General features: G+C 39.4%; 1 protein-coding gene and 1 pseudogene across 1 annotated transcript; both read right to left on the bottom strand.

Annotated features, from left to right (window-relative positions):
• Nucleotides 1–6534: 6534 nt before the first annotated feature.
• LOC140926659 (uncharacterized) lies at nt 6535–7767 on the bottom strand. Its single transcript, XM_073376380.1, has 2 exons — nt 7639–7767; nt 6535–7556 (listed from the first exon to the last, which is right to left on the bottom strand). The coding sequence occupies exons 1-2, from the start codon at nt 7765–7767 to the stop codon at nt 6825–6827; spliced, it is 861 nt and encodes a 286-aa protein (XP_073232481.1). The 3' UTR covers nt 6535–6824.
• On the bottom strand, nt 7602–8656 carry LOC140936458 (uncharacterized; annotated as a pseudogene).
• Between the last annotated feature and the right edge of the window lie 18239 nt (nt 8657–26895).

Genomic DNA, 26895 nt, shown 5'->3' with positions numbered 1-26895 from the left:
TGAAATAAAGTCAATATCAATCAAAGATACATGTACATTGCTTTTTGTAGTTCATTATACGTTCCAACCGATTTAGTTAGTGTTTTCATCATTAATTTTCCATTAGTGAGCTTGAATTAATTTGATTTTGAGTCTAGAAAAGAATGGTTAACAGTCAAGTACTTTTAATGCAGTTTTCATGGTCCATGTTATATTTTGTTTACGCCATGAAAATAGTGGAAGGCCATTGAATTATTAATTTTCATGGGTCTTCAACAGGCCATCAAAAAGTCATGAACATTTTTCATGATCTATTAATCCTTCAATATTAATGGAATAACCATGGGTTTTCATGGGCCATGAATTTGGTGGCCTTATGAAAAGACCATGAACTACAACACCATGAAAATCCTTCTTTTTAATTCATGGCATTTTCAGTGCATTTTCATTCTTGATTTTGAGTCTAGAAAAGAATGGTTAACAGTCAAGTACTTTTAATGCAGTTTTCATGGTCCATGTTATATTTTGTTTACGCCATGAAAATAGTGGAAGGCCATTGAATTATTAATTTTCATGGGTCTTCAACAAGCCATCAAAAAGTCATGAACATTTTTCATGATCTATTAATCCTTCAATATTAATGGAATAACCATGGGTTTTCATGGGCCATGAATTTAGTGGCCTTATGAAAAGACCATGAACTACAACACTACGAAAATCCTTCTTTTTAATTCATGGCATTTTCAGTGCCATTAAAAGGCCATGAAAAGCAACCCAAAATTTTCATGGTGGTTTCATGAGTATGTCATGGATTTGCCCAAAACCTAAGGGTTTTCGTGGCCCATGAAAACTGAAAGATTAAGGGGTTTTAACGGCTGTTTAAATGTTTTTTTTTTCATGCTTTTTCCAGGGTGACATGCCATGAAAAATCTTATAAGAATCCCGATTAAAACCCTTTGAAAATCTCATTAATTTACCATCAATTAATTCACAGGATTTTCATGGGTTTTTAGTTCATAGCGCACACCAACGATGTATATTATGAAACCAGGAAAACTCCTGTACTTCCGAGGCCAGAATAAAAGGTATCCTCAAAGTGCTAACGGGTCACGTACATACTCAATTTAACTAATACATCCTTTTCTTTAAGCGAAAAACCATTTCACCTTGCTCAAAGTCTGAATGACTTGTAGGTACATGTACCAAGGCGCATTGAACATGGACCAACATGCGCCGAACACTAAAGAGGTGTTAGTGAAAGCCTTTGAAAAGCCTCAAAGTCATCCTTAAGTTATCCCAGTATGTCTTGGCAATAATCTCTTGTCGTGGTTCACCAATTACCTCCAGGAACGCCAACAGTGCTGCATCTTTGACGGCATTTCCTCTAAGAATCTTCCTGTTACGCCCGGTGTACCTCATTCTAGCATCTTTCTTTTTTTCTGGTCTATATCAATGATCTTCCCAGTATTACTCGCAACACTTTTGCACTATTTGAGTGAAGTCGTCCTTTTCTTGCATCGTACAATATCTTATTTCTCTGGAAATTAATTAACTTGACAAGGGTTAGGGCTTTCCACTAGTTGCTCGGCAACTTTTTGGCAACTTCTCGTATTTCGAGCAACTCTTTGCATTCTGAGCAATTTCTCTAGTTATCTTCTAATTCTGAGATATCGGAGCAGTTTTTCGTGCTTAGTTGGTCTTTCTTCCATATTTCACAATGTTTTAGTAGACAATTTATGAATTTCCTGCAAAAAGGAGACAAATACTCCCCCCTGGGGCAGATCATGGGCGCAAGATAAAAGAAGTCGGGCTGCTAGGTCAGCGGTTTTTAGAGAAAATTCAAAATGGTGGACGAAGATTCTCCTGAATTCTCACTCGACTGACTTGACTATCTCGAGTGAAGAAGGTCACTGAACAATTATATTGACTCATTACATTTTTTGGCTTTAATTGAGGACAAAGTTATTTAGCAACGCTGGTTACACTGCAAAATTGCATAAAAATGCTTAGAAATGTTACTTTCGTTGTACAATTTGCATATTTTAGCACCAGACCAAAAAAGTTTTAATTTTTCCAAGCAACATTTGAGCAGCTTTCGTTATAAAAAGCATCTTTTGATTGGTTTTTTTTTGGCAACTTTTGAGCATTTCTTTTTTTGAGAAATTAAACGGAACTTTTTGGAAATCTCGAGCAACTTGTGGAAAACCCTAACCAGGCTTATAGAGCGACAACAGAATTGAAAAATTAAAATGCAATCGTTTTTAGTGAATGACAACAACTTGTGGGTAAATATTCTATATGTTCTCTATTGTATCACGCTTGTTTTCTCACTAAACGAAAAGCTCTCCTTTCGATGGAGATGCCGCAAATTCAGATTTAGAATCCTTTTTACTTCTTAATGAAACTGATAGGTAAGTTGCTTTGCAAGAAAACCTAGCTTCTCTCATAGGCGAAAATTTGTTTACATTCGCTTTTCTCATTTACATACTCTTATCATTCTCTGATCAAGGTGTTAAAAAAACAGTTCTTAATATTTAAGGCAATAACATTACAAATTACTTTTTTTTATAATCAAACAAAAGCGCAAATTTTATTGTTACTGTTATTTAAGATCAGGACATAATAGTGCCCCACCACAGCGAACAAATATGTTGCCAAAATGTTTCAAAAAATCATGAAAAGCTAGAAAGATACATACACACTAAGGTTATTCATCCTCTCTCGTCTCCCCAATTTCCCAGCTACCATGAGAGGTCTTCAGATCCTCTTACGAGATTCGCATGATATGAAATGCGCAATTTACTTACAAGTAGTATAACGATGACAGATTTGAAAATATCCCAGGCAGAAGCTCATTGATCTCGTTGTGCCGCAAAAACCTACAGGAAATAAATGCATTCATCGACTTAAATTTGTGAATAATTTACGATAGCGAATTGGCAATACGACTCATCACACTACCAAGACTCGACCAACAGTTCGAAAACCTATTTGTACTTTGCAAACCAGAAATACACACGCCGTAGGTTTCTGCTTACTCTGTTTCTTGCAATAAAGCTTTAGGTAGGAATATGCTTTCAGATAGGAGATAGGATAGGGGATAGTCTGTCGGCACTCTACCTCTACCTCTCGCGTACGTCAACTTTCATAAATGTGTTAGCGTAGCATTTTAAGGTTAAATTTGACCAGCATTTTGTGCAGCGAGTTCTACGGTCACGATTGCTTTCAAACTTGCAGATGTAAAGCTAGAGAGCTCTGAGGCTTATTTGCTGAGGTTAGGGAAAAATCTGTCGCGGGATTTCGAAGTTATTTACATTTTTTGTAAAAATGCGGTTTTAAATATATATATAAATCTCAAAGGTTTTTATATCAACAAGAAAAAAAATAACATTTTCTTAAAGTTCCATCATTATTTATTGGGTATACTTAATATCATAGAAATCGGTTGAATCTTTCATTCTGAAAAACGCAAATCAAAAACATAACCAACGGGCATATAAATAGGTTCGGGCCACCTTAAAAGGATGCTAACAAGGGGATTTTTATACTAATTTAATCTACACAGAAAAGGTACGGTAATACAAGCAGCTTGTTTTTCAACATAAAAATGCTGTAAAACTAGTTCAATGGTGGTGTTGCGCATTATAACGCAAAAGTAGTGATTAGTGAGTAGAGTAGTTTGTTTTTTGGAATAAAATCTGTACGTGTTGCGCGTTTTACAACCCAGGGCAAACTTCTTTTGCAGCGAGTGACGTAACTCCCGCTTACGGCGTGATTCCTGCCTAATTTTATGCAATCAGAAGTCAGTATTCACGCAATTTCTAACGACCTGATTGTTGTAACGCAGGCTTCAACGTGGGTGATAAAAAGCAAAACGCGACTTTCCTACTCCTACTCCTTTTGCAGCATATTGTTGCAAAACATGGCGCCCGTTTTTGCTGCAAGAGACAGCTTCTATTGCATGACTTTTCAAGCAAAAAGAACGGAATTTTTTGGTTTAAAAAACGTTGAACTTAAATGAAGAAAGCTCTTATGAGGTTTTCCTCAATCACACGACCTGAAAAAGGGGATGTTCACTATATGCTGGACAAGGGATTGCTGACCTGTTAAAACTGAAAAAGAATCTTTTCCTTCTTTATTATAAAATAGACGAAATGTTATTGAGGCAGTAAGTAACTCAACGATTTTTTGACTAGCAGTTTCAAGATGAAATTGATTGCCGGCCTCAAATAGTTTAAAACCTGTTTCTAATGGGTTTACCAATGGAAAATGATTTATTGGTTACAACTTCGGAACAGATTATAAAGCAGGAATCAAAATTTGGTTCAAAAAAGAACTGATTGTCGTAACATTTCAAAGTATATGTTCACGAGAATGAACTATATTCAAAAATTGTACACAAACTCTTAGCTACGAATTTTACAATTTGACCGAATTCAAATTGACAAAAAAATTACCAAGCGAATTCAAAAACTATTAATCGAATAAACGAAAATTGTCTCCGTCCAAGTCCTTCCAAGTTCTAAACTGTTCTGACTTATACTTTTTTAACACTAGAGGTTTTAATCTCGGTCCATGCAAATTTCCATAACACTTCATCCAATCAGGGCTCGAATGAGTCCCTTAACGCAGGAATGTCTTTCACCACCATCGCTAGTTCGTTAATCCTTTTGTCCATTTCTCCCCCCTTGATATGACACAGCATATCAACTTTATCTATACAAAAGAAGGGGAAAATGTCTCTAGGCGCATCAAATTAATATAAATATAAAAAATCCAAATCGATGTTGATGACATTGTCACCAAAGTTCATTAACGAACGTCTTGCTGTCTCATTCATGTAGCTCTGCTTTAGCTACATTTCTACGGAAGTTTCTTTACTGCAATTCCAACGGACACAATTTCGAAATAGGTCTGGTCAGTTGGCTCTTTCCCACTTGGATTTTCGCGACTCTTACATGACCATCTTTTCCTTGATATAATGCGACGATTCTTCCTAGAGGCCAATGCCCGCCTGGTGTGTTGGGCAACATGACTAAGACAACATCTCCTGATTGAAGGTCTCGTTGCTCTTTTAGCCATTTTCTTCTGAGGCTGAGACTTGGGATCCATTCTCTGAGCCAACGATGCCAGAAATGTCTAACTAGCTCTTGGACTCTTCTCCATCTTTTCTTAAGACTATAATTGGTTTTCGTCTACGGATTCTGGCGCGAATTGACCTCCAATTTGACCTATCAGAAAGTGGTTCGGTGTCAGTGGTATATCATCTTCAGGGTTTGCTGATTGGTACGAGAGGGGCCTTGAATTCGATAACGCTTCTGCTCCTGTGAATGCTGTTGTTAATTCTTCGTCTGTCACGTCTGCATTGCCCAATACTGCATTCACAGCCCGCTTTGCAGCTTTAATCATCGTCTCGTGTACACCCCGAAGTGTGGTGCTAGTGGCGGCTTGAAGTGCCACATTACTCCTTTGTTTATAATAATAATAATAACACTTATATAGCGCTTATCCGCATGCGTTCTAAGCGCTTTACATCCATTGTATTACAGTATGACTTAGAAATATAAAAACAAAAGATTAAGTAAACTAATTTAGATTAAAAGCGCATTTAAAAAGGTGTGTTTTCAGTTTAGATTTAAAAATATTTAAACTGGGCGAAGACTTGACTTCTAAAGGTAAGGAGTTCCATAAATAGGGAGCAGCTACTGTAAAAGTTCTAAAACCATAAGACTTAAGGTTCCATTTGTTTTGTTTTAAAAGAAATGCAGAAGACGAACGAAGCTTTCTGTTTGTTTGCTGTTGACTGGGCAATTTTGCTTTGATCCAGCGCCTCAACCAATTCGCGCAACTCTCTCTCGGCCGCGACAAAGTTCGTCCTATTGTCAGATAACATCTCTCTGGGTAGTCCTCTTCGATTGACCATCCTATAGAAGGCGTTTAGGAACGAATCAGTGTCAAGTCCAAAGGCCATCTCAAGGTGAACCGCCCTTGTTTCTAAGCAAGTAAATAAGCACAAGTATCGCTTTTGTCTTCGAGATCTTCTTCCTTGAATTGTGACGAAAGCTCCCCCAAAATCTACAGCTGTTGGCGCAAAAGGTCGGAGTGATAACCGAAGTCTGATATGTGGAAGGGGTGCCATAATTTGCTTTGCAGCTTTGGCCTTCCGCCTGCGGCACTCATTACACTCCTTCCCCATTCTCGAATTTCTTCATGTCCAGATATTATCGAGAATCGAGTCGATAGGACTGCTAGCGTTTGATTCGTTCCACTTGCATGATTCCCCTCTTCGTGAAAGTGCTTCACAATCAATTTTGTGACTTGATGCTTGCGAGGAAGAATTATCGGGAAACGAGCATCATGAGATAAGAACTCTGCATATTTAAGTCGACTGTCACACCTCATCTGACCTTCTTCGTCCAATCGTAGTGGAAAGGCAAGTAATTTATTGTTCTTCAGTAGCTCCTTTCGGCGTTGAAGGGCCAAATACTCTTCAAGAAAGGCTTCTCGGCGGGCGCTTTTAATAACCTGAACCTCTGTGTCCTCGATTTCACTTGGCTTTAATTCTCCATTTTGTCTCGCGCGACCTCTACAGTTATCCACGAAACGACGGACCCACGCGTGAACTCTCGTGAATCTTTTCCAACTTGAGAAACGTTTGGGGTTTAAACGCCATGATGGGTCCTCTTGGTTTATAGTAATCATTGCTCGCTCGTCATAAAGATGATTGAAATGGTCTGGTAATTCTGAATTTGACTTCTTTACTTCTACTTTCGCAGCTCCTTGTTCTATGACTACTTTGTTAACTGGCCATTCCAACTCCTCGTGCCCCAAAAAGTCCGTTCCAGTCACCAATTCTCGTTCTTGGTCAGTTCTGACAGTTTAAGTCCCCTCGTGAGTAAGTCTGCTGGATTCTTGTTGGTTGGAACGTATCGCCACTGTTTTGGGTCTGTTGCAGTCTGGATCTCCCCAACACGATTTGTTACAAAAGGTTTGAAAGATCGGCTTCTTCCTCTAATCCACCAAAGTACATTCATGCTATCCGACCAGAAAGTTACTTGATCCAAACTGGCGTTCAAAACTCTTGAAATGGATCCTGCCATTCTCAATCCTAGAACTGCGGCCATTAACTCCAGTCGAGGAATGCTTGTAGCTGCAAGGGGTGCTACTCTTGACTTTGCAGCAACAAATCTTATGGATACTGCTCCGCTTTTATAGGTTGCTCTTGAGTAGACAACACCTCCATAGGCGTCTTGTGATGCGTCTACGAAAGTATGTAATGTTTGCGACAACATTTCTTCCTCTTGTCCTTGGCGTAGACATCGAGCAACTTTAATGGTATGGAGATCTTCCAACTCCTTGAACCATTTACGCGCTTTACTGGCTAGGTCTCCCAGGAATAAGTCGTCCCAGTCCATCCCAGGGGCCCACATTTCTTGAGTTAAGATTTTGGCGCGAATAATAAATGGTGCTAAAAACCCAACCGGATCAAATAACTTGGCGATCTTCTTGACGAAATTCCGTTTAGTAAGCGGAAAGTCTTTCTCCGGAGGGTTGGCGTTGAAGGTGAAAACGTCTTCCTAGTAACCACGTGACACCAAGTGTTTTCACCATCGGTAGTCCATCGCTCGCTATGTGGACTTCTGACGTTCTGCTCTCTACAGGTATCCTTTCGAGAACCTTGGTCGAATTTGATAGCCACTTATGAGCTTGCATCCCTGCCTTGGACCAGAGCTGAGTTAATTCTTCGTGGAGCTTGATACCTTGACTCTCGTCTACCACTGAATCCATACTATCGTCCATGTAAGTTGACTTCAGCACTGTCTCTGCGGCCATTGGGAACTCGTCTTTGTGTTTTTCTGCATGCGTCTGGGCAACAAATTGGGGTTGAAACGGTGAAGAGTTAACTCCGAAAACAACTCGATTGAACTCGTACTCGTCAGGTTCTCTCTCTTTATTCAATGTTCTGTACAAGAAACGCTGATATGGTCGACATTTGGGGGCGACCTCAATTCTCAAATACATCTCAGCAATATCACACATTAATGCCACGGGGTTTCTTCGGAAACGAAGTAGAACATCTGTTAAGTCTCTCTGCAATTTTGGTCCTTGGTAAATGGCGTCATTTAAGGAGACTCCTTCAAACTTGGTGGAAGCATCGAATACGATGCAAGTCTTTGTTGTTGTTCGGTCTGGCCTTACAACAGGGAAGTGAGGCAAGTACCACTTCTTTAGAGGGCTCCTCTCTGTGGGGTCCAGTCTGCGGATGTAACCCTTCTCAAGGTACTGGTTAATGTTGTTGGTATAGGCCTCGCCTATTTCTGGATTCTTCAGCAACTGCTTTTCAGTGTCTAATAGTCGACGCAGTGCCATTTGGTAATTGTTTGGTAATGCAGGCTCGTCATGCTTCCAGGGAATTGCAACTTGATATCTGCCATCAATGTATCTAATTGATTCTTCCAGTTTCTCTAGAGAAGCTTTCTCATCTGTAGTCAACGGGTGGAACTCCGTTGATGTCGCATAATTTTCGATCTCCCAGAATCTTCGAAGCAGGTTGCTTATCTCCTCTGAGTTTTCTTGCTGCTCTCTGACAAAGTACGTGGGAGTGAAATTGGTCTGCAGGCCTCCGCTTCTCTGGGTGCTGGAAGGTCCAACGCACGTCCATCCTAAGGGGGTTAATCTGGCCACTGGCTCGCCTGGTCTTCCTTTGACATCCTTGAATGAATAGTGCAGATTGACTTGAGCAACTCTTATTAAAATATCCACTAGGGGGTGTGGTCCAGGTTTCGGGAACTGGATGCCTCTCAGGTGTGGCCACTTGTTAGCATGCTTTCTCCAATCGATTGCCTCTAAGTTTCCTGTGACCCTTTCTGTAGTGAATGCACTGACAGTTTTGCTCTCGCTCCCATCCAAACTTTCTAGTTCAACATCAACGGGCATAGTTTCAAATGTTTCCGTTTGACCGTTCAAAACGTTCACAGTGACTTTCCGCGAGATTCCTTGAAGTCCGAGTTCACTTGCCACGTTAGCATTAATGTACGTCTTGGTTGAAGCTTCGTCAAGTAAGGCATTCACTTTGATTGCACGATTACCATTTTTAAGAATCACAGGAACTGTTCGCAGAACAAGAAAGCCTGTCTGTGTACCCTCTGCTGTTGTAGTCGTGTGCAATCTTTCTGCTTGCTTGTCACCAGGCTCCCGAGGAGGTAAAAGAACCAATGATACTTTCTCATTTTCAGGTTTCGTTTCACTTTTAGTGTTCGATATGACGTGAGCTGCCTCGTTCTTGTCTGTTGTTGGTCCAGTTTCAACCGGTTGTCTTTGATCTGCTTGAGTTTGTTCTTTGCTAACGTGCAAAAGTCTATTGTGATTGTCTTTGCAGTTGCTTATTCCACACACCCTGGTCTTGACACACGTTTGACCGCGGTGGGCTCCTCCTAGGCAGCGAAAACACACTTTCAAGCGTTTCGCAGTATTCCATCTTTCTTGAACTGGCAAATCTTTGAATTTGTCACAACGCCAAACTCCGTGATGTCCTTTGCACACTTTGCAGGGGCGATATTTTTGAATTTCCGATTCCTGAGCATTCCCAAAGAATACCCTTTCGCTCCGATTACGTCTTGAATCAACGTTCCTGTTTGACGAAGTTACTCCTCGATTGGTCTCCGATGCTACTGTTTGGAATTCCGATTTCCTTTGCACACTTTGCAGGGGCGATATTTCTGAATTTCCGATGCCTGAGCATTCCCAAAGAATGCCTTCTCGCTCCGATTACGTCTTGAATCAACGTTCCCGTTTGACGAAGTTACTCCTCGATTGGTCTCCGATGCTACTGTTTGGAATTAGGCTTCCTGTAACACGAATTCCTTGAGGGTCTTGACTGATTCCCAGCAGTGATTCTCGAATATCCAACGATGGTATTGGGCAAGCATCCCCCTCGTTTAATTTCTTGCATAAGCTAATGTACAATGTTCCTTTTCCGAGTTCGTTGTCACGATTAGCCTCTTGAAGGTTTACGACAATTACATCCAACAAATCTGCAAATCGTTCGATGTCTCCCGCGTTTCCCGGGCGAAGGGTTAGGGATCGAATGAATCCCTTAACGCACGAATGTCTTTCACCACCATCGCTAGTTCATTAGTCCGATTTCTCCAGTATAAATATTGTGTGAATAGATCATGTGATATCTCTCATGGCCATTTTGCTAAAAATCTTAAAATTAACAAAAACCGTTGGTGTGTTTAACAAGAAAAGAAGTCGAGCAGAATCATTTTTTGCATACATATTAATAAATTTCCATCACTTCACGTTTGGAATGACAGTCCATCGCACTTCAATTAAAAAAAACTGAGCAAAAACATCATTTTAAATGCCCAAATCTAATTCTGAATAACTAAGAACTTTTATTTTAAGCTTTGGTGCATTCATTTCAAAGGTTGAAAGAAATATATATGAACTCGTTATCTGAAACGGCAATGTATTTATCCAAACAAAATGAATTCGCTACTAATTCGGTAATTTTATTTATTTTTCAATGTCTTCAAGTGACCATTTTTTTAACATTTAGGCATCAAAAGACCTCAAGATTTACCATCTGACTGACGCTCCCTACTATCTGAACACGTAGTGGAGGCTACTGAAATAAGTTTAAGGTTGAAAAAGCTCTTGAGGCGTTTAAAACCGGGAGATATTGTTGGTAGGTTAGGGCCACTTATGAGCATGTAACTTCGCCCGTTGATTCAAAACACTTACTCATAAAAACTAATTTTCTTTGACTGGTAAGGCAAAACCTTTAGACGTTAATGCATTCCTTACGCTCTTTGGTCTGTCCGTTGAACAAATAGGAAAAAAGGTTTGACCAGAGATTCGTGCATAGACCCGCCTTAAATGATTCATCCTGGGGCTAATTGTAATTAAAAGCGATTCTCTATAATAGAGATTATCACTCCCTAGAGAAGATTATCACCTCTCACTCTCTACCCTGAGGGATTGTCACCCCCTTATGTCTTTAACCATTATCCTGGGGGATTACCAACCCCGACACAAAGTGATTGTCGTTCGTTTTTAGAGTACTTCATCCCTTACCCCTTTTCCGCACAATCATTCTGGTTCAGTTGGTTGCTTCCATAGTAAGGGTTATTGGTTGGGACAGAAACTCACAAGGGGTTGAAACTCGCGTTCAATGCTCGTGAATATTCACTTTTACCATATTTGGAAACCTTACTGACAGATATCCATTTTCAAGAATGGCTGCCGCGCGATCACCATGCAGATGTTTTAAGGCAAGAGTTCTGCATTTTAAGGTTAAAAATACACCGTAAAGAGAAAAAAAATGGAAAGAAAAAGTTCAAAAGAATGCCCAGCTTTCTTTTTGCGGAGGAAGGGAAGCTTTTCATCCAGAAATCGTCCTTCGAGGTATTCAAACTTGTTTTCTTCTCGACGGAGCGCATGGTCTGTTTTGAAATGCAACCAAGGCAGTGAAGTTTTTGCTGAATTTTCAGGTACATTTTGCACTCTATGGCCAAGACAATTACGTTTTTGAAAGAGAATTTATGTATTTTTAAATGTTTCTTAGACGTTTTATGAATTTTTCTCTTCGGCGCTAAAGAAAAATTACAAAATGTGCCCTAATTTGAAATGGATTTTGTGTTTAATTTTGCCATGTGCTCAGCCGATTTCACTTGCGTGAAAGGATCCACGATCCAGATAGTGTTATCCGAATTGCTTTAAAGGATTAACTTTTTGGATTTTGCATAAACATTTTCAAGAAACGGCTTCTCTGTCTATTGTTTTGAGTTTGTCCATTCATAAAATTAGCTCAAAACACTATCGTGATTACAGCATCCAAACTGAATTTAAGCTTAAGGTGACTCGACCCAGTTTTTTTTAGGGGGTACCATCGTACTCTGAAGCTCTCTGGTATCCCCACCTTTACTTTTATCGTAAGTCTAACACAGAATGGATAACATATAGATCAATCTACAATATAACATAAAATTTTTGGCGATCGGAGTAAATGTCACGTGGTTATAATGCCACGCCCCTTTGAGGTCTGAGTCGAAAATCTGCTGTTGCCGGCATTTTTTCGTGAAAATCTCTCGGCTACACATAGTGCGCATTAGTGCCTTGCGCTGAACAGAGTTTCACCAAAATCGCAAAGACCCAATTCGAGAAATTCAGCGGTTTCCAAATTTAGGTCATAATTTATGCGAAAATGATAAGCAAACTTTACACGGATTATATCTAATAAACTTTGAGATTCATCTCTGTATTTTGGGCATCCTTATAACATATGGGTCCTTGCAAGTCAGCAAAATGCTTTAGGGCCTTGTAAATGCGCGCGATTTCGAGCAAAGCAAACATATAGAAATTATAGTTTTCGCTATTTGTTGACGTTTGTCAGCGTTTAAGAGTCAATCTCACGAAAAAAGCATTTTCTTAAAAATTCGTAGTTTTTTTTCCTTCAAATTTTTTCAGGGCACAATTGATTAACTAACTACCCGGACTCTGAATTTCATGGTCATTGAAAAACTGTGACATTACCTTCTATAAGCCCAAACTTGAGTAAACATTGAAGATTTTTAGCGTTTTGGCTGAGTTTGTGCTTTGGGAGTTGTCTATTGTTTCTAGTCTGTCATGATACAGCATTCTTGTTCAGCACGCGTGCAATGACCACGCTTGGCTGACTTCCGAATGCTCACCGAGATATGATAATTTAGTATAAGAAAATAGAAGGGATTCCCGTCACGAGTTGGTTTAATTATTGGCTTGCATTAAACCTATAAAAAAATGATATTTTTTTAATAGTAAGTAGATTAGTGTGTAGCACTTCTTGATTTTTTTGCAAAGGCACAAGAAGCACGAGAATTGATTAAAAATTGTGAGTTAAACCTCTGTGTATCACGCGATGGCCTGTCTCACTGTACCAAAATTATCATATTCGGAAGTCAGCCAAGTGCGGTCATTGCACGCGTGCTGAACAAGAATGCTGTATCATGACAGACTAGAAACAATAGACAACTCCCAAAGCACAAACTCAGCCAAAACGCTAAAAATCTTCAATGTTTACTCAAGTTTGGGCTTATAGAAGATAATGTCACAGTTTTTCAATGACCAAGAAATTCAGAGTCCGGGTAGTTAGTTAATCAATTGTGGCCCTGAAAAAATTTGAAGGAAAAAAAACTACGAACGTACACCGACCACTCGACCTTCCGTCCGTCCGCACCAAAGGCATACCAATGTTTAATCTCACACTTTTTAGCTAGTTTGGGAGCCTGCAACCTGATATTGTGCATCCATGTTTTGATTAATTGACAGCTGTCAAAATAGTGTTTCTGCTGACCAGTATCGCCTGACCCTATCGCGGGCTCAGGTATCGACCCACTGAGTTCGAGTGTTTTTTTTGAGGGTATCCGCTGACAAGTTGCTACTTTTCAATTATCGCAGGCTCAAGTTCAATTTTTTTAAAATGCATATGAAATAAGTCGTGTTCATGAGCCGCACTTTTAAAATGTTGATTTCGAACTGACCTCGGACGCGAAAATTCAAACGGCTTTTACATTTACATACAGGGAAGGCAATCACTTTTTACTTTTCTCACTGTCACGCGTTGATCACGCTCTGCGTCCAATTTTTATGTTCTGATTGGTCAAAATTTGACAGGTGAGTTCATGCGGAAAATTTATGCAGCGTCTGGAAACTTGCTTACTGATAGCTGGAGCTGACAGAGTTTTGTGTCATCTTGTGATGTTTTAAACTATCTTTTTCTACTTGGTGTACAAAATGAAATACAGCTGCTACCAAGATTGTTCTGTAATTCATGGCTGGTTTGTTATTGCGCTTTTTGTTGACAAATGCACCGCTTGTCAAAGTCATTGGAAACCCGATTTCGGATGGCATCGTTTTCAAAATGAGCTTACTCACTTGCCCTTGCTTGAGGCGTAAGAGGGTTGAAAAGTCTCAAGCGATTCTGAAACAGTTGATGACCTTCAGAAGCAGCATCTCGACTGGTAAGCCTGAGCAATTATTGTCTTTGATGTGCTCTTTTTTTCGGTTTCCTGAAGTCGAGCGTATGGTTTATGCGGCTTAAGTTTACGCACGAGCAATGATCTAACCTACAATAGTATCAGGGTTAAAAAACCTTTAGACATTTTTTGACCGCAAATTCAAAGAAAAGGTTCCGAAGATTTTTTAGTTATGATTTTGGCTGTAAACAGAAAGCTCTGAGCGATTTTCTTGCATTGAGTTCATCTTGAAAAAGAGCCAACACCGGGAAGCCGGCTTAAAACATAAATAAGCTTATGCTTACCTGACTCATGATTTTCAGAGACACTTTACTCTCAATACTTCTCTTCGTGAATGAAAATTATTGTCTCTGTACATGTTTCACCGAATTATATTTATTTTATTGATTGTTAGTAGTTTCCCTCGCAATTTTATCGCTGCACCGGTTGTTTCCAGTCGCACATAAACATGGCATGCAGGAATACTCAAAACACCGCGCGTAAATATCACTTGCTTTTAAAGATTACACATAACAAAACCATACACAGTTTAATAAATAAAGGGAAATAAAACCTAAACATAACAATTTATCTATCATGTTGAAGCGTAAATGGTAACTCCATTAATCGCACTGCAAATTTGGTGCCTATCAAAAGTGAGACCCGTCCGGCTGGCCGAAAAGTGATTTGGGGAATTGTTTTATCGTTTTCATTAAAAGCCCATAATTATTACCCTGCATATCACATAGGACCAGATTTTTCTAACTGAAAAGTCCCGGCATTATAGAATTCTCTTCATGAAAACGTTTTATAATTCAATGCTATAATTTGTTGTGCAAAGGAAGCGCGTGCTTTGATCGTCGTGGATATTGAATGAGTGCAAATTCTCTTGCAAAATTGTGAAAAACTGCAGAATTATAGGTTTAACTAGGGCAAAAAAGAACAAATTCTGTCCGAGGTCTGTATGATAAAAAAAGGGCCTCATAGTACTGTTTACCTGAGAAGTGATGAGAAAAAGTATGTTTAAAGGCTGGTTTACACGCCACCAGATTCGTCGCCAAGATTTACTAGTAAACTAAACTTGTCGAACACAAAAAATTAGGTCTCATTTTTTATTTTGGCCTCTCTTTAAGACATAGGAATGCAACGTGTAAATTGGCTGCCACCAAGGACTATCGTGGCGCGTGTGTTTCTTAAAATTATATTTCGGGGTTGTCCAATTATCCATAGTCTCTCAAACGGAGCAATGTTGGAGAGACTGGTGAATGCCACATTATGATGCAACAGCTAATGCAAATACAATACACGAATAGGTAGGTCTATTTGTTTTCCAGGCCTAATCTACTGGGATCGAACATGATTGCGATTTTTGGGTGTACAAATAAGACTATTTAATAACTCGATGTAAAAGCTGTTTCACTCTTGGACTGTCAAATTATTTTTCTCTAAAATCACTTGGCCTTTGCCTCAAAAGTCAAATGAATGTGCCTTGATCTGTGGATTACAAGTTTATTGTTTGATTTGAATTATGAATTTATTAACGGGAGCTTCGCTTTTAGCCCTGGCTAAATCTATATATTATAATTGTAAACCAACCAGCTGCGCAGCCTTCTATCTTTCATCCCAAACAATTTGGTGTTATTATTACGCTTTATGCACTGTCTCGCTGACGCACGTCAGCAACAAGTCAGAACAACAAGGGTACCTTGTACAGAAGAGGAAGTCAAAAATGAAAACTTGGTGTTGTGAGCTTTGATAAAAAGTGTAAACTATTGAGCAGTACCTCAGTTTGGTACGTGTAAGCACACGCATTTGGCACTTATTTGGGCTAATTGTAATTAAGAGCGATTCTCTATGACAGTCAAGCAACGCGGGAAACGAAGAATTTTGACCCGCACTAAAATTTTGCATGCAATTAAATGTTGTGGGGGGTGTCCAAAAATGCACTTTTGTCAAGGTTGCCACTTTATTGTTGACATTGTATCGCTGTAGGTTTGTTGGTGGTACCAAACCTAATATTTCACTCTAAAACTGTTCTTGAAAGTGCAAAATGTAAAGTTCTGTTTCTCCAACCCATGAAAACGATACGACTAATGGTAGATTTAACACCATCATTCTAGTTCTTCTAGTTCTTCTCAGGTCGGTTTACGTTAAGCCAGTCCTCACCTCCCGTGCGGAATGCAACGTATTTGCGGACCTTTTTTTTCAGAATTAATTATGTCTTTTGAGAGATTTTGTCAACCAGCATGTTTTTTTGCTGCTCGATTTACATTGAGACAGCCCAAAACTCCAGTGAGGAATGCAACGAATTTGCGGACCTTTTTTTTTTTGAAGACTATCATTATGCCTTTCAAGAGACTCTTTGTCCTGTGACACTCGCTCATTACATCTTTGCATTTCATTCAAGTTTATATTTTTATACCTCTGACACATTCCACGCCATTCTCGCGCTTTTCATACATTTTACTTTACACCAATTTTTTCTTATATATATTGCTACGGCTGTTGCTCGGAATGTAAGTATTATTTTTGATTTCAGCAGTCTAAGTCCTCATTTGAACTATATTTCTCTTTCTAAAGTTAATAGTTTTGATCCAATGGAATTTTCCATGAAACATTAGTGCTAACTTGCTCATATTTACCAACAAAGCTTCAAGCCATGTTGTGATTGTTTAATAAAAGTGAAAGCCTAGAATGTGCCAAAGTTGTTGTTTTGAAAATGGGTGCCATCCTTTTCTATTGCGGAATCCATTTTAAACCTCTAAAGTTATGAAAAAGATATATATATATATATATCGCGAAGATCTGAATAGGTACATTCCACAAGATTTAAACGAATTCGCCTCGTTGGCACCCGCCGGAAGGTACCCCTAGTTTAGACAATGTTTAGACACAGACGTAGTTCAGTAATCTGTTTAAAATTTGTCCGTTTTAATTAGGGCCAGTTGCACGTGTTCTTTCTATTATTTAGACCCCAGTTTAGCCTTCCTCTGGGCCCTGCATTGGCTTCTGGTGGGATGGCCCTGCTTTTTCAAGCAGCAAAGGTGACGGTTTTCACCCTCACATTTGCTGAGAACAAAAGGGTTAGGTCATCCTTAGGGATGACTGATTGGCAAATGAATTCTGTTCAATTTATATAATATATAAACGGCCACTTTCTCTCTTCTTATCAAAACAAGCTTAGTCAGTGCCAGGCTTATGGGCGGCTGTAACAATAACATGCGGCATAAAGTACCGTAATACCCCCTCATATTTACAGGGTACGTATTCAAAGATCCTTCAGTCAAATACAGGTCGTGTATGACATGTGAAGTTTCGAGTCAAACCGATTAATATAGTTCCCATTTCGGTGGCTTTAGTAATTACACATCCATCAAAAGGTATGTATCAAGAGAAACGTAAAGCGAGCTGTCAACATTTAAACTTTTTTGAAACTCTGTAATTCTGACATCAATCGTGCTTACTAAATGAGCGAAGACACAGAATGTAGGAGAAGCATCTGCACAAATTTAATGATCAAAACTTAGCAACATACAGGTACAAACAAAAGCAAAACTCTGGGCCACATTCATCACAACTGTAAGCTCTAGGATTCTAAGTCAAAAACTTTGTACTAGTGAGTAACTTGCTTTGCTCTTACGCTTTGCATTTTTTCTTCACCGCTCATTTGCCCATTCGCCAAACATGCATCCAGCTTCCCAGGCTATCAGATAAAATTGTGTGCAAAATTCTCGAAGTTTAAATTTCGCACTAAAATGAAAAAGCATGCTTTCCCGAAACACGCAATGTCTTCTGAGTTAAACTGTGTTAGTTATTAACATTAATAAACAAAGAAAGAGTCTTTCGTTCACTTACAATTTTCTCAAGGAAGGGAGATTTGAAAATATCCCTAGCGGAAGCTCCTCAATCTCGTTGCGCTTTAAATTCCTGCAGGAAAATAAATGAAGTTAATGTTCATCAGAGAAAGGAAAATCATTGAATGTTATTGCCTTATAGACCGTCAAACGTCAAGGAAAAAGCGTTGAAACTTCCAGTGATCGGCTTAACCTCCCAAGAAGACGTTCTTAGGTCGTCGTCTCGCGTTCCTGCCCCACCAACGTCAGCTGAAACGAGAGGTTATAAAGGTGCCCTAAATATTTTTTCCATGTTCTCACCGCTAGTGGGCATCCTGCAGCAAGAGGGTTAGAGGAACGCTACATGTATGTGTGAGAATTCAAGGATACATTGAGTGGGAATACAGGAGAGTTTGCAAACGAAATTGGATAGGTTTTTGCAGACCCACAGGGCTACGCCCACCGCTTTAGAGAAGTCACCCAGGGAACTACTTATCAACAGACAGCCTAGACTACGATTCAGTATGCTGAGAGACAAACGTTTAAAACAATACTGCTTTAAGCGAAAGTGTTAAGAAAAACCCAAAACCCTTTTTGGTCCTACTTTCGCTGACTTAAACAAGTCGGCTCTATTCTAGCAAACGTCATATACAACAACCAGGTGTTTACCAGCACAAAGCTGAGGCTTTCAACCGCTTTCTCTTTTTTCTTCACCTTCAGTAAAGGAGACGTCACTTCAACATCCCTCTCAATATCTCCCACTTCTGACGCTCCTTTACCAAACAGCATTAATTTATCTATAGCTGAGGCATTGTCTGCCCTCGAGAACGTGAATCTACATAAATCACCAGGGCCAGACAAGCTCCCGTCATCCATTTTGAAGGAATGCGCTGATGAACTACAGTCTCAGTCAATTCGTTGGGACACTTTACTTTCTTCTCTCTCTCCCAATGATGGTGCACAAGATTTGGGAAGGAAATTCCCAAAGTTTACCCGCCGCACAACAGGAAAAAATGTTTGAGTAGAGTGTCGCTAAAGCTAACTGCAACACGACATAATGGGCATTCATTTGATAATTTTACCGAAAGGCAAACTGGTAAGAATTAAATTATGTACCTTTAGTTATTAGATTAAATTTTGGCCACATGTTAATTTAGCGATTTTAGAAAATCCTTCATTGTTTAAGATTTTTCTTGGTTCCTTTAGTCTTCTTCGATAAAAAGCGAAAAATGTAAAAATTACACAAACTAAGGACTATTAACTCAGTCATGTTGCCCACCAGCAGAAAATCAACTCTATTTTAAAACTTATGGTAAGGAATTTACTCACAATTCCTGTAAGGAAACGAGATTTAAAAAAGGCACTGGCAGTAGTTTCTTGAGCTCGTTGCTTTCCAAATCCCTGCGGGAAAACAAAATAAATTAATTTGTGTCAGATGAACAGCAAAGAAAATTTTCAACCGTCAGTTTGTACACCCTATTCATATTTTATCCTTTACAATAAAAAATACTAGAATACTCAGGAAAATACGTTTGTCATTATTGACCAGCAGAAGTTTGTTTAGGGCCTGTTTACGTGGAGGTGGGGACCCCAGGTAGGTGAGGTAACCCGCCTGTCCATATAATATCTCATTTTACTCGGATCACGTTTACATGATAGGTGGGGTGACCCGCCTGGGCGGGTAGCCCGGTCTGCCAGGCCGGGTAACCCTCTCAGCCGAGGTCAAATGTTGCCATGTAAACGTTTCAAGGTGGGGTAACCCGCCTAACCGGGGTCGGATTCGGAATATATCAAATTCGAGCAAAATTCATTTTGGCGGTGGCTTTGCATCATTATTAAAGGTAGCAATAGAAAGCCACAGCACTGAAGGTTGCAGCAAGAGCAGCACGTGAGTGTAGAAGAGCATTAATCGCAAAAACACGAGGTTTGCCAGCATTTTTCTTTTTTATGTGCTTAGCGACCATTCAGTAATCTTGAAAATGTGCACCCGGGGTGGCGGGGTTGTAAGATTACATGTAAAGAAGGGTTATTTCTTTACCCCACCTAAGCGGGTTACCTCACCTACCTGGGGTCCCCCACTTCCATTTAAACAGGTCGTCATATGCCATGCGTTTGCTTTGGACAAGATACGGTTTATAGCTCACAGAAGAGTTGCTGGTGCACATGGTCTCGGACAAGGTATAAAACATTTGCTAACGGAAACGGAAATCTTGTTCCTCGTACGATGCTCAATATAGTATAAGCACTTTAGGAACACTTAGTGGCTCCTTAGTAGAAGCGAGGATTGTTTCTGTACTAATCGTATACTTCGCTCAAATACAAAAACAGCAGTGGTGAGTGAATACTACTTTTATTTGAATACGGTTGACCCAATAAGTTAAAAACGTCTTAACGTGAAAGCCCCTCAAAAATGTAAATATACAATGTACACTGTAAGTACAAGACTATTAAAGTACAAGAAAAAACGCCCATAAATTTTGTGCTCCCTAGTGTTGGAACTTGAACCTTTGTAGCATTCCGTTTGTGGAACACAAGTTATTTCAATATTTAAGTTACTTCATCTAAGGCGAGATTTGTAGGGTTTGCTCTCGCTTCTCAATATTGGAACGAGTTCCCTCAGATATTGTGCACGTTTTTGTCTATAATACTGGCATAAGAAGGCGTAGCCTCATCTTAGGCTATCTTAATTAAGAAATTTAAGGAGATCTTCTAATCTCGTTTCATAGCCTAAGGAGGAAATTATTTAGGCTGCTCTCGATCTGTTCTGCAGTTGTTTTAAGTTGTGTTTAAAACACGTGCTGTAAAATGTGTTGATTGAACAAGATCAAACAAAAAAAACAAAATAACTAAAGTTGAGCAGAAATAGTTATGCAAATGCATTATGCATCCAAAGTACGCAGTTTAAGCGTCAACTTGCCGTCGCAATACAGTTATCCAAATAAGAGAAATTTTCAAAGTTAACCGCACAACAGAGAAAAAAATGCTCGAGTAGAATTCCGCCAAATCCAGCAGCAACGTGACATAATGGGCATTGATAATTCTTAGAAAAAAGCAAACTGGTAAGAATTAAATTACGTACTTTATTACACTAAATTCTGGCCAAACGTTCATTAAGCGACTTTGAAAAATCCTTATTTAGTGGCCCTTTAATTTCGCAATTTTTCGTAAAGTTTGGAAGAGAAGTCACTTAATTTTTGCGATCTTACGAATTTAAACTTTGGCGTATTAATTAGGTATTCAAAACTTTTACGATGTACGACAATAGAACACTTATGTGATAAAATCATAAACGTCAATAGCTTCATTGAAATCAAAATCATACAACGTTCTGAAACTTAATTTTGAACGAAACAAACGAAACTGCAACTGCAATGTCATACATTAATGCCTTCCTCAGTCATATTTAAGGTACATTGTCACATGCAGTCAATGCTCCTTGTACGGCTACCTACCATGTGTGTATGGAACTGACCAGATCACGGAATTTCATATTGTAGTCTCCTTAAATTAGCGACACTTAATGTTGGTGCATTTTAATTTATAGATATTTAGAAAAATCATTGAATTCGCTGAATTAAAGTGTCGCCAAAATTTTACGTAAAAAGGTAGTCTGTGACTCTTTCTTGAAATGGTAACATTTAGACTAATTAGTATCTTGATGTGGACCGCAGCTTGGTGCTTTCTCGCTTTGAAAACTTTGTATTTCAATAAGAATGAATAAGTACTGACCGGCCCTGTTTTTTTGTTTTTGTAAGTAAGTAACTTTATTGAACCAGGGTAGCCCATTCAGCAAAGAGGCTGATATCCATATGGGCCCTGAGAAATTTCTAAGGCATGTGCATTATTAAAAGAAAACAATAATGCCATAAAAAATCTAGCAAGGTCGATATAAAAAGTGTGGCTAAGTGTGTGCGCTATAACATAAAATACTATTACTATTTATAGACTTGACACTTTCAACACAATTGGGTAAAGAACTGAAAAAAATAGTCCCCCCATATTTAAAAATTATTTTGCCTATGTTACGTTTAGGCTTTAATGGGTGCAGGTCGCTTCTTCTCCTAGTTGCATGATCTTGCAAATCCGCATTCCTTATAAAATATAGCGTAAGATAATAGGCCGCTTCCGAGTTCCAAAAACCCTTACACCTTTCTTGTGAAAATGCGTTTTATTTGCATGAGAATGAAAAATGATTTCCATATCAAAGGCAGAGCACCTACCATCATTTTGAAACAGAGGCCCGGGGGAACTCTGAAATGGCTTATTTGGTACCAGATTATTTAAGCACTTAAAAACTAGAATAAATTTGTGCATTTTCCTTCTGGAAGCTAGATTTAACAGTTAAGCGCACGAAAAGTGTCATTTGAGGTGTTCTTCTGTAATATATAATTCGAGCTGCGCGGTTCTGTAGGCGATGTAGCTCCAAAATTAAACCCTGTGGGACGCCAAAACAGATGGCTCGTGTTGAGGACATGTCATTTCCAAATTGCACCTTTTGAGTTCGTGTGGTAAGATAGTTCTGGAACCAATCCAGACTGTTCCTCTGACTCCGTAGTGTTCTTGCTTAAAAAGCAAAAATTCGTGGTTGACCAAGTCGAAAGATTTTTTCAAGTCAATAAACACAGCTCCTGTAATCATTTGCCTAAAGTATCCATATGTTCCAAAATACAATCAGGAGGTATACTACCGCAATTTCAAAAAAGGGCTTCTTTCGAAAACCTGATTGGTAGATTGACAGTAAGTCATGTTCTGTTAAAAAATCCGAGAATTGTACTTGCATAGCCCGGTCTGTAATCTTTGACACCAGGGGAAGAACTGAGATCGGTCGCTAGTTATTCACATCATCGGTTTAGCTATAACTTGAGCTAGCTGCATCATTCAAAAGTCTAGCAGTGACACCATCAGGACCCGAGGCTTAAGTCTCCTTGAGTTTAGACAGCTCCTTCAAAACAAAGTTAGTTGACACCTTTTGAAGAACAAAGTTTTCTGCAACTCTAGGAGAGAAATATTGGACATCATGGTTTTACCTTTGTAATGACCACATAGTTTCTCAGCAACTTACGTGAAAATTTCATTAAAGCTAGCAGCCGTTAAATTTTTAAAGGCTGGGGCATTCGAAGTTTTGTGTTGCTTCTTGTTTGGTAAAAGCTCGTTTACGGTTTTCCAAATTTACGCGAGTCCTGGTTTTCACATAGCTGATTTGAATAATAACTGGCTTTTTCTTTATGAAGTTTCATCGACACAGCGTTACGCAACCTTGTGTAACTGCTCCAGTGAAGCTCTTTGTTAGTTTTAATGGCATTTTTGTGATTAATCGCAGTTTATCATCAAGTCCTTTATAGAAGGTATTATCCACAGTAACGATCTCCCGCGCACATGTCGATTTAGTACTGGACTATCAGCTGCAGTCATAAAAAAATCCTTAAAAGAATATCACGCGTTGTCCGGGTCTGATTCAAGTTCAATAAAATCCCATGGGACATGATTTAAGTCGGCTCTGAATACATTAGGATCATAACTTTTATAGTTTCTCGCCTTCACTGTCTTTGGTGGGGGGAGGGAGGGAATTTTAGGGCCTGTTTACACGGAGTTAGGGGACCCCAGTTAGGTGAGGTAACCCCCTAAGGTAGGGTAACCCGCCTGTCCATATAATCTCTAATTTTAGTGTGATCATGTTTACATGTTAGAAGGGGTGACCCGCCACATGTTACCTCACCTAAATGGGGTCCCCCACCTTCATGTAAACAGGCCCTTAATTTGTGAGGCTTTCTTTCTTATTCCAAAAATTGCACAGCATGTCAATAAAAGGTCAATCAAAGTCTTTGGTTCCCCTTTTAGTTCGATGTGTCGTGTGTCTACAGTTTCACCCAATGTATTTTGGTATAATTGGGTCGCTTTTCTAAAATCTTCTTCTTCATTCGATTTTCACCAATGGAAAAAGAGAAGTCAGAGAAAAACGGAAATCTTCGTGGACGGTAGGTCTATTTTTCGTTCTTGACCATGTTTCCAGCTCGCATTCCTGGTCACCTGAATAGTGACGTTTAGTGCACAATCGGAGCAGGTCAGTACAAACATACCGTTCTTTTAATCAGCTTTGAAAGATTATATGCTCGATGATATTCAAACAATCAATTTGTTACCGTTTCGTCTTTATTATATAGTTCTGTCCAGATCGCGATCACTGAAAAGGCGTCATCAAGATTAGACTGCGAGCAGTCTTTGAACACTGTAGAATGCGGGCACGCGCGAGGGGCGAGCGGCGAAGCCGCGAGAAACGAGGAATGTCTGGTGTATTTTTCGCCCCATATTGGTGTTCTTGTGTTAGTATTTCTTTTATCTTCAGCATTATTCGATAATTCTGATGTCGTCACTGGCCTTTTTTTCCTTAAACAATGTACCTTACTTCCGTTGGAGGTCCCTTAAAAAGCGTTTCTGTGAAAGAGTTTCTCTAAGAGATGGTTTCAGTTTTGTTCCACAGACGAGTGGCACTGAAATAAAATGTTCTGAGGCCTGAATTTTTTTTACACTTAGGCGTGATAAGATAATTTGTTATTGAGGTTCTCGTGTTGTCATCATGGCTACTGTTGACACAGTTAACATAGGAGGAAAGATATTCTGGACCACAGCCATTGCAGATTTTGTGAAGAAGAGATAGTTTTCTTGTACGAATGAAGCCAACCTAATTTAGTAAATAATATTCCTGAATTATCCTGAAAATTAGCATCTAATATCATTCTGGCACAGCGTTCCTGTAATCGTAAAAATATATCCAACTGTTTCTTGAAACAGTTGCCCCATACCGTACAGCAATATTCAATAACTGAGAGGGAATTATACAATAATTTCCCACAGTCCAGATTTCACTTTTTGAACAGGCTAATTCTGCAGTTCAGCTTGCGAATAAGATGATTAATATGCAGATTCCAAGCGAGATATTTGTCGATCCTAATTCCAAGGAGTTTTGCACAACGAAGCTTTTGAGCAGTTCCAATTAACATTTGCATTGTTTTTTTGACATTGCGCATCATCCCGTTGATCCGTTAAAGCTGAACCAGCAATTTGCATTGTCGAGACATAATGACTGTTGTATACTTTCACACGCGTTACCGCTTGACCAGATGGTAGGGCCTCATGGTAGTGTCGTCGGTATACGTATCAGTTTCAGAATTTTGTTAAGAAAGTGGCAAATCATTGATGTAAATTCAAAAAATAATGGACCAAAAATCGATCCCCCTGGAATCCCCAGTGGAAGAAGAAGCGGTATTGATGTTTTTACTGATATGATACATGTCTGCGAGCGATCGCTCGCGGTTGAGACAAGCTTAAGCTTAATATGAAGTCGAAGATTAGAGATTTTTTATCTTTGAAGTTTACACATCTCGAAGGAAGTGTGTGACATCTACTTCGCTTCGGGTAAGCTGTGTTTACCTGCAATCGGCGGCACTTTTTTTGTTTTGACACTTTCCTAAAAAGAGGTGTTTTGAGGTACCCTGAGGCCCCGCCCCCTCCCCCCTTGACATTGTTGGGTCGTTTCCGAGTGCCCACAAACATTGTGGCCAGTGGTACAACATTGAATAGGGGAGGGGGAAGGTGTGCCATTGAAAGGTATTTCACAACCGTTTTGATAAGAACAAATAAAACATGCTCATGAGATGTATTTTTTTTCGGAAGTGTCTCAGCTAATTTTGTCACCGATTGTCAGAGAGTAAAAAAAAGCTTTACACCCCCTATGATAGCGGGATAAATCGGGAAAGTCGGTCAATATTACCGTATCGGTCAGAGGTTTTTAAGAGGTAGGTATATATATCCCGCTTGGCCACAGTTGTCTTGAGGCAGAGGTAAAACCAGTTTTTTAAGGAGGGGGGGTGCAATTTTACGAGAACGTCACGTGTCAGGACATTGTTTTCCTCACGACTCACTTGCTCACGTTTCTTGCTTGCTCAGTGTTAGTTATTACGACATGGATTTTGTAAGGGATCATGAATCTGACTGATCGTCATCAGAGGGTACGGAATATGCTGATTTGGACAATTCGTGTAAACCAGCTAATCCCAACGATAAAATAGATGTGCGAAGTGTGCGCAAACTTTATCTGATTACTTATAGCCAGGCGGACGTTGGGTCCTTTCCACCACGACAGTCATTTGTAGAGGCTGTTTTGTATTCGTTTTATGATAGACCAGACAAAATCATGCACTGGTCCTGCTGCATGGAAGAACATCCAGCGTCAGGTGGAACTTATTTTCAAACGGCCTTAAAACTAAACAGAGATAAGGGAAGGCTGTCAAGCAAAAAGTTTCTTTTAGAACACTGTGGCATATCCGTTCATTTTTCAGACATTCACAGAAATTATTTCAGTGCCTGGAAATATGTGACCAAGCAAGACAAGGAGTTTGTTGAAAGTCCTGGACACCCGGATCTCAGTGATGGGCTCCCTTAAACTACGAAGGCATCGTTCGCCAATAAACCACATTCAACCGGACGTCAGGGCGCTGAATCGGTTCGTCATGACTCTACAGATTGCAATGAAGAAACCAGCCAAGGTCGAGGGCAGAAAAATAACATAAATAGTAATCATAAAAAACGAATGTCTTTGTATGAACGTGCCGAATTGTAGTAGCCAAAAAAATTGAAAATCGTATACCGAGTTCCCCGCATTTGCTAAAGAGCAAAGACTTGAAGGCAAAACAGACGTGGCCGAATTTGTTTTGAATCGCGGGACCAAATTCGTTGCGGAAGTTTTGCATACTGCATGGGACATGGAAAATTTCCAAGAAACTCTACAAAAAAAAAACAAGTTCCGGTTACAGTTGCTTTATGATTCTCTAGATCAGGAATGGGTGCCTTATTGTCACGGGCGGTGGGTAACGTATACTAAAGAGGATTTAACTCCGACTTCGCACAGTCTGTTCGCACTTTTTTAAAGAAAGGGAGGGGAAAAGTGTGAATAAAATGATCTTTATCATCATCATTATTATTATCATTATTATTATTGTAATAAAATCGGGAGCCCCGCTTTTAGGCTTGGCTAAATCTATATTATTAATTAATGTAGTTAATTTAAGTAGATATCTTCGTATTTA

This window comes from Porites lutea, chromosome 1 (genome assembly GCF_958299795.1).
Source record: "Porites lutea chromosome 1, jaPorLute2.1, whole genome shotgun sequence".
Taxonomy (NCBI): Eukaryota; Metazoa; Cnidaria; class Anthozoa; order Scleractinia; family Poritidae; genus Porites; species Porites lutea.
The sequence above is the reverse complement of the archived record's forward strand: the minus strand, read 5'-3'. Positions and strand labels throughout refer to the sequence as shown.

What these genes read in the sequence shown, in the direction of transcription:
- LOC140926659 (XM_073376380.1), bottom strand. Translation starts at nt 7,767, where the DNA reads ATGGATTCAGTGGTAGACGAGAGTCAAGGTATCAAGCTCCACGAAGAA. An exon ending in AGGTTCTCGAAAGGATACCT is followed by an intron (nt 7,557 to 7,638) that starts GTAGAGAGCAGA and finishes CGTGGTTACTAG; the next exon opens with GAAGACGTTTTCACCTTCAA.